At 44.4% G+C, this 8,501-nt stretch overlaps 1 protein-coding gene across 1 annotated transcript in view; it reads left to right on the forward strand.

Annotated features, from left to right (window-relative positions):
• Positions 1-8,501, forward strand: part of ddx1 (DEAD (Asp-Glu-Ala-Asp) box helicase 1) — a gene marked incomplete at its 3' end in the record, with an annotated part of 37,542 nt that overhangs the window by 26,000 nt on the left and 3,041 nt on the right. The window contains 4 exon segments of the mRNA XM_029748108.1: positions 1,671-1,862; positions 3,058-3,109; positions 3,920-4,066; positions 7,353-7,444. Of these exon segments, the coding sequence (XP_029603968.1) occupies positions 1,671-1,862; positions 3,058-3,109; positions 3,920-4,066; positions 7,353-7,444 (483 nt within the window).

An 8,501-nucleotide genomic window follows, 5' to 3' on the forward strand; every position in this document is an offset into this window, starting at 1 on the left:
AGTCTGTATCTCTCTCTACCAGGTTATAGTCTGTATCTCTCTCTCTACCAGGTGATAGTCTGTATCTCTCTCTCTACCAGGTGATAGTCTGTATCTCTCTCTCTACCAGGTGATAGTCTGTATCTCTCTCTCTACCAGGTGATAGTCTGTATCTCTCTCTCTACCAGGTGATAGTCTGTATCTCTCTCTCTCTACCAGGTGATAGTCTGTATCTCTCTCTCTCTACCAGGTGATAGTCTGTATCTCTCTCTCTACCAGGTGATAGTCTGTATCTCTCTCTCTCTACCAGGTGATAGTCTGTATCTCTCTCTCTACCAGGTGATAGTCTGTATCTCTCTCTCTCTACCAGGTGATAGTCTGTATCTCTCTCTTTCTCTACCAGGTGATAGTCTGTATATCTCTCTCTCTCTCTCTCTACCAGGTGATAGTCTGTATATCTCTCTCTCTCTCTCTCTCTACCAGGTGATAGTCTGTATATCTCTCTCTCTCTACCAGGTGATAGTCTGTATCTCTCTCTACCAGGTGATAGTCTGTATCTCTCTCTACCAGGTGATAGTCTGTATCTCTCTCTACCAGGTGATAGTCTGTATCTCTCTCTACCAGGTGATAGTCTGTATATCTCTCTCTCTCTCTACCAGGTGATAGTCTGTATATCTCTCTCTCTCTCTACCAGGTGATAGTCTGTATCTCTCTCTACCAGGTGATAGTCTGTATCTCTCTCTACCAGGTGATAGTCTGTATATCTCTCTCTCTCTCTACCAGGTGATAGTCTGTATATCTCTCTCTCTCTCTCTACCAGGTGATAGTCTGTATATCTCTCTCTCTCTCTCTACCAGGTGATAGTCTGTATATCTCTCTCTCTCTCTCTACCAGGTGATAGTCTGTATATCTCTCTCTCTCTACCAGGTGATAGTCTGTATCTCTCTCTCTACCAGGTGGTAGTCTGTATCTCTCTCTCTCTACCAGGTGGTAGTCTGTATCTCTCTCTCTCTACCAGGTGATAGTCTGTATCTCTCTCTCTACCAGGTGATAGTCTGTATCTCTCTCTCTCTACCAGGTGGTAGTCTGTATCTCTCTCTCTCTACCAGGTGGTAGTCTGTATCTCTCTCTCTACCAGGTGATAGTCTGTATCTCTCTCTCTACCAGGTGATAGTCTGTATCTCTCTCTCTACCAGGTGATAGTCTGTATCTCTCTCTCTACCAGGTGATAGTCTGTATCTCTCTCTCTCTCTACCAGATGATAGTCTGTATCTCTCTCTCTACCAGGTGATAGTCTGTATCTCTCTCTCTCTCTCTACCAGATGATAGTCTGTATCTCTCTCTCTCTCTCTACCAGGTGATAGTCTGTATCTCTCTCTCTCTCTCTACCAGGTGATAGTCTGTATCTCTCTCTCTACCAGGTGATAGTCTGTATATCTCTCTCTCTCTACCAGGTGATAGTCTGTATCTCTCTCTCTCTACCAGGTGATAGTCTGTATCTCTCTCTCTACCAGGTGATAGTCTGTATCTCTCTCTCTACCAGGTGATAATCTGTATATCTCTCTCTCTCTACCAGGTGATAGTCTGTATATCTCTCTCTCTCTACCAGGTGATAGTCTGTATCTCTCTCTCTCTCTCTCTCTCTACCAGGTGATAGTCTGTATCTCTCTCTCTCTCTCTCTCTCTACCAGGTGATAGTCTGCTCAGCGACGCTCCACTCCTTCGACGTGAAGAAGCTGTCAGAGAAGATCATGCACTTCCCCACCTGGGTGGACCTGAAGGGAGAGGATTCTGTCCCTGAGACCGTCCATCACGTGGTCGTACCCGTTAACCCTAAACACGACCGCAGCTGGGAACGCCTCGACCGCAAGAACCACATCCTGGTCAGTCTGGGGTCAGAGAGGATAGAACCACATCCTGGTCAGTCTGGGGTCAGAGAGGATAGAACCACATCCTGGTCAGTCTGGGGTCAGAGAGAATAGAACCACATCCTGGTCAGTCTGGGGTCAGAGAGGATAGAACCACATCCTGGTCAGTCTGGGGGTCAGAGAGAATAGGGCATCCTGGTCAGTCTGGGGTCAGAGAGGATAGAACCACATCCTGGTCAGTCTGGGGTCAGAGAGGATAGAACCACATCCTGGTCAGTCTGGGGTCAGAGAGGATAGAACCACATCCTGGTCAGTCTGGGGTCAGAGAGGATAGAACCACATCCTGGTCAGTCTGGGGTCAGAGAGGATAGAACCACATCCTGGTCAGTCTGGGGTCAGAGAGAATAGGTCATCCTGGTCAGTCTGGGGGTCAGAGAGGATAGAAGCACATCCTGGTCAGTCTGTGGTCAGAGAGGATAGAACCACATCCTGGTCAGTCTGGGGTCAGAGAGGACAGAACCACTTCTGGTTTGATCAGGGGTCACCATAGAGTTGGGTTGAGCAGGGTTTTCCTTAACTCGGACCCAGGGTCCACCTTCTGGTTTTTAGAATTACACCACTGACTTTAAATAATCAAAGCTTGATGATGAGTGTGTTATTTTAATCAGCTGTAGTTCAGAAACCTGATTGTGTACCCAGGGGGGCCCAGACCTGAGTTTGGGAAACCCTGAGGTAGAGGATGTTCAGTATCTACTGACAGCATGGATCCTTAAGGGTTATCTCTGTCTTATTGTTCTACTCTGATTCCTCTCCTCCCCCTTCTCTCCTTTCTCCCCCTTCTCTCCCTCCTCCTCTCCCTCTTCTCTCTCCTCTCCCCCCTCTCTCTCCTCCTCTCCCCCCTCTCCCTCCTCCTCTCTCTCCTCTCCCCCCTCTCTCTCCTCCTCTCCCCCCTCTCCCCCCTCTCTCCTCTCCCCCCTCCTCCCCCCTCTCTCTCACCTCCTCTCTCCTCTCTCCTCCCCTCTCTCTCCTCCTCTCCTCTCTCCTCCTCCCTCCTCCTCTCCTTTCTCCCCCCTCTCTCTCCTCCCCCCTCTCCCTCCTCCTCTCCCCCCTCTCCCTCCTCCTCTCCCCCCTCTCCCTCCTCCTCTCCCCCCTCTCTCTCCTCCTCTCCCCCCTCTCTCTCCTCCTCTCTCCTCTCCTGTGTGTGTTTCAGACTGATGAGGTCCATGCTAAAGACAACACCAGACCAGGAGCCAACAGCTCAGGTCAGACTGACCCCCCTCCCTGCATGAAGGCACCTTGTTCCCAAAGTACCCTGGTCAAAGTAGTGCACTGTAATAGGGGCCCTGGTCAAAGTAGTGCACTGTAATAGGGGCCCTGGTCAAAGTAGTGCACTGTATAGGGGCCCTGGTCAAAGTAGTGCACTGTAATAGGGGCCCTGGTCAAAGTAGTGCACTGTAATAGGGGCCCTGGTCAAATTAGTGCACTGTAATAGGGGCCCTGGTCAAATTAGTGCACTGTAATAGGGGCCCTGGTCAAATTAGTGCACTGTAATAGGGGCCCTGGTCAAAGTAGTGCACTGTATAGGGCAGGGATCACCTCGAATCAGCCGCCGGCCGATTTATTGCCGAGTGGATGGGTCTGGGGACAACAATGTAATAATTAGTAGACTGCAAATTGACCGCAAGAAGCCCAAACAACAGAGATATAATATTTGACAGAAACCTTGATAACATTCCTGTACAGTCACATGTCTCTCTCTGACGCCTGGGAATATTTCAACATCTACATTAAGATCACTCAGAGCTCATTTCCTGGTGTTTTTAGTCTCATGTCCAACAATGACAATTTGCTCAACTTGTGGAGAAGGGGGGGGGGGCAAATGGAAGGTCCCCCTGGGCTGCCGGTTGGGGAACCCAGATATTACATTGTAATGTCCTGTTGTTTTCTACCATAAGGTTTTGGTCTGACCTGTTATCCTGTGTGTCTGTGTGTGTCTGTCTCTGTGTGTCTGTCTCTGTGTGTCTGTCTCTGTGTGTGTGTGTGTGTGTGTGTGTGTGTGTGTGTGTGTGTAGAGATGTGGTCTGAGGCCATCAAGATCTTGAAGGGGGAGTACACCATCAGAGCCATCAGGGAACACAACATGGACCAGGCCATCATCTTCTGTAGGACCAAGATAGACTGCGACAACATGGAGCAGTACTTCATAGTACAGGGAGGAGGTGAGCTATATTACTACTACATAAATACTACAATACTACTACAACATGGAGCAGTACTTCATAGTACAGGGAGGAGGTGAGCTATATTACTACTACATAAATACTACAATACTACTACAACATGGAGCAGTACTTCATAGTACAGGGAGGAGGTGAGCTATATTACTACTACATAAATACTACAATACTACTACAACATGGAGCAGTACTTCATAGTACAGGGAGGAGGTGAGCTATATTACTACTACATAAATACTACAATACTACTACAACATGGAGCAATACTTCATAGTACAGGGAGGAGGTGAGCTATATTACTACTACATAAATACTACAATACTACTACAACATGGAGCAATACTTCATAGTACAGGGAGGAGGTGAGCTATATTACTACTACATAAATACTACAATACTACTACAACATGGAGCAGTACTTCATAGTACAGGGAGGAGGTGAGCTATATTACTACTACATAAATACTACAATACTACTACAACATGGAGCAATACTTTATAGTACAGGGAGGAGGTGAGCTATATTACTGTACTACATAAATACTACAATACTACTACAACATGGAGCAATACTTCATAGTACAGGGAGGAGGTGAGCTATATTACTGTACTACATAAATACTACAATACTACTACAACATAGAGCAATACTTTATAGTACAGGGAGGAGGTGAGCTATATTACTGTACTACATAAATACTACAACAACATGGAGCAATACTTTATAGTACAGGGAGGAGGTGAGCTATATTACTGTACTACATAAATACTACAATACTACTACAACATGGAGCAATACTTCATAGTACAGGGAGGAGGTGAGCTATATTACTGTACTACATAAATACTACAATACTACTACAACATGGAGCAATACTTTATAGTACAGGGAGGAGGTGAGCTATATTACTGTACTACATAAATACTACAATACTACTACAACACGGAGCAATACTTCATAGTACAGGGAGGAGGTGAGCTATATTACTGTACTACATAAATACTACAATACTACTACAACATGGAGCAGTACTTTATAGTACAGGGAGGAGGTGAGCTATATTACTGTATTACATAAATACTACAATACTACTACAACACGGAGCAATACTTCATAGTACAGGGAGGAGGTGAGCTATATTACTGTACTACATAAATACTACAATACTACTACAACATGGAGCAGTACTTTATAGTACAGGGAGGAGGTGAGCTATATTACTGTACTACATAAATACTACAATACTACTACAACACGGAGCAATACTTTAGTACAGGGAGGAGGTGAGTTATATTACTGTACTACATAAATACTACAATACTACTACAACATGGAGCAGTACTTTATAGTACAGGGAGGAGGTGAGCTATATTACTGTACTACATAAATACTACAATACTACTACAACACGGAGCAATACTTTATAGTACAGGGAGGAGGTGAGTTATATTACTGTACTACATAAATACTACAATACTACTACAACATGGAGCAGTACTTCATAGTACAGGGAGGAGGTGAGTTGTATTACTGTACTACATAAATACTACAATACTACTACAACATGGAGCAATACTTTATAGTACAGGGAGGAGGTGAGTTGTATTACTGTACTACATAAATACTACAATACTACTACAACAATGAGCAATACTTCATAGTACAGGGAGGAGGTGAGTTGTATTACTGTACTACATAAATACTACAACAACATGGAGCAATACTTTATAGTACAGGGAGGAGGTGTTATATCCTGTCCCCTCCCTCCTTACTACATAAATACTACTACAGGGAGGAGGTGAGTTATAATACTACTGTACTACATAAATACTACTACAGGGAGGAGGTGAGTTATAATACTACTGTACTACATAAATACTACTACAGGGAGGAGGTGAGTTATAATACTACTGTACTACATAAATACTACTACAGGGAAGAGGTGAGTTATAATACTACTGTACTACATAAATACTACTACAGGGAGGAGGTGAGTTATAATACTACTGTATTACATAAATACTACTACAGGGAGGAGGTGAGTTATAATACTACTGTACTACATAAATACTACTACAGGGAGGAGGTGAGTTATAATACTACTGTACTACATAAATACTACTACAGGGAGGAGGTGAGTTATAATACTACTGTACTACATAAATACTACTACAGGGAGGAGGTGAGTTATAATACTACTGTACTACATAATACTACTACAGGGAGGAGGTGAGTTATAATACTACTGTACTACATAAATACTACTACAGGGAGGAGGTGAGTTATAATACTACTGTACTACATAAATACTACTACAGGGAGGAGGTGAGTTATAATACTACTGTACTACATAAATACTACTACAGGGAGGAGGTGAGTTATAATACTACTGTACTACATAAATACTACTACAGGGAGGAGGTGAGTTATAATACTACTGTACTACATAAATACTACTACAGGGAGGAGGTGAGTTATAATACTACTGTACTACATAAATACTACTACAGGGAGGAGGTGAGTTATAATACTACTGTACTACATAAATACTACTACAGGGAGGAGGTGAGTTATAATACTACTGTACTACATAAATACTACTACAGGGAGGAGGTGAGTTATAATACTACTGTACTACATAAATACTACTACAGGGAGGAGGTGAGTTATAATACTACTGTACTACATAAATACTACTACAGGGAGGAGGTGAGTTATAATACTACTGTACTACATAAATACTACTACAGGGAGGAGGTGAGTTATAATACTACTGTACTACATAAATACTACTACAGGGAGGAGGTGAGTTATAATACTACTGTACTACATAAATACTACTACAGGGAGGAGGTGAGTTATAATACTACTGTACTACATAAATACTACTACAGGGAGGAGGTGAGTTATAATACTACTGTACTACATAAATACTACTACAGGGAAGAGGTGAGTTATAATACTACTGTACTACATAAATACTACTACTTGGAGGAGGTGAGTTATAATACTACTGTACTACATAAATACTACTACTTGGAGGAGGTGAGTTATAATACTACTGTATTACATAAATACTACTACAGGGAGGAGGTGAGTTATAATACTACTGTACTACATAAATACTACTACAGGGAGGAGGTGAGTTATAATACTACTGTACTACATAAATACTACTACAGGGAGGAGGTGAGTTATAATACTACTGTATTACATAAATACTACTACAGGGAGGAGGAGTTATATCCTGTCCCCTCCCTCCTTTAGGTCCAGATAGAAAAGGCCACCAGCTTTCCTGTGTCTGTCTCCATGGTGACAGGAAGCCCAACGAACGCAAGACCAATCTGGACCGATTCAAGGTCAGCAGCGTCACTTACACACTGACAGGATATGACGTCACTTACACGCTGGCAGGATATGACGTCACTTACACACTATGACGTCACTGACCGGATATGACATCACTTACACGCTGACAGGATATGACGTCACTTACACGCTGGCAGGACATGACGTCACTTCACAGTAGTCACTAATTGGTAATAGTGGATGGAACAGGATTGGCCAAAATACTAGTCTCTCGAGACAAACTGTTTGTTCCAGCGTTCACGCCGGTACTAATACCGCGTTCACATCATGTCGGGAACTCTGACATTTCCCACTTGTTGTAGAAAGATGTTTCCCACAAGGCAATTATCAGAATCAACCAATAGGAAGCTCTATGTAAATAACTTGCGTTCGTTTTAACTCTGACGTCCCGACGGTCACGTGAACGTGGCTTAAGACCGGCGTCAGTTTGGCAGAGAGGGGACAAGGCGGGAGTTGGAACGAGTTGGGGGAAATCGATCCAGAGCCCGATCCATTCCTCTACTGCAGTAAACATGCCCGCTAGATGGAGCTTGCGGAAGATTTTCCAGTAGGTAATTAGCCTAGCTGTCTGCCTCCTCATTGGTTTGCTTCTGTCGTGTTTCCGAGGGGATTATTTGAAAGCCCCGCCTACCCAGGCTGATGATTTGTTGGGAGAGTTGTCTGCCTGAAGCGAACCCTCCCTGAATTGGCTAAGGGAATATGATTCCCAGACCTTGTGTTGCTGCCCCACGTCTGGGATGTCAAGAATATTTATTTATTTTTTTAGAACCACTGAGATAAAGTACATCAGTTACTTGATTTGAATTCATGTGATGTGTCTTAAATAGCACCCTAGTCCCTATTTTAGTGCACTGCTCTGGAGCGGGGGGCCCTCGGGGCACTGCTCTGGAGCGGGGGCCACAACTCTGGAGCGGGGGGCCTCTACTCTGGAGCGGGGGGCCACTACTCTGGAGCGGGGGGCCTCTACTCTGGAGCGGGGGGGCCACTATTCTGGAGCGGGGGGCCTCTACTCTGGAGCGGGGGGCCACTACTCTGGAGCGGGGGGGC

Source organism: Salmo trutta, unplaced genomic scaffold (genome assembly GCF_901001165.1).
Source record: "Salmo trutta unplaced genomic scaffold, fSalTru1.1, whole genome shotgun sequence".
In the NCBI taxonomy this organism is placed as follows: domain Eukaryota; kingdom Metazoa; phylum Chordata; class Actinopteri; order Salmoniformes; family Salmonidae; genus Salmo; species Salmo trutta.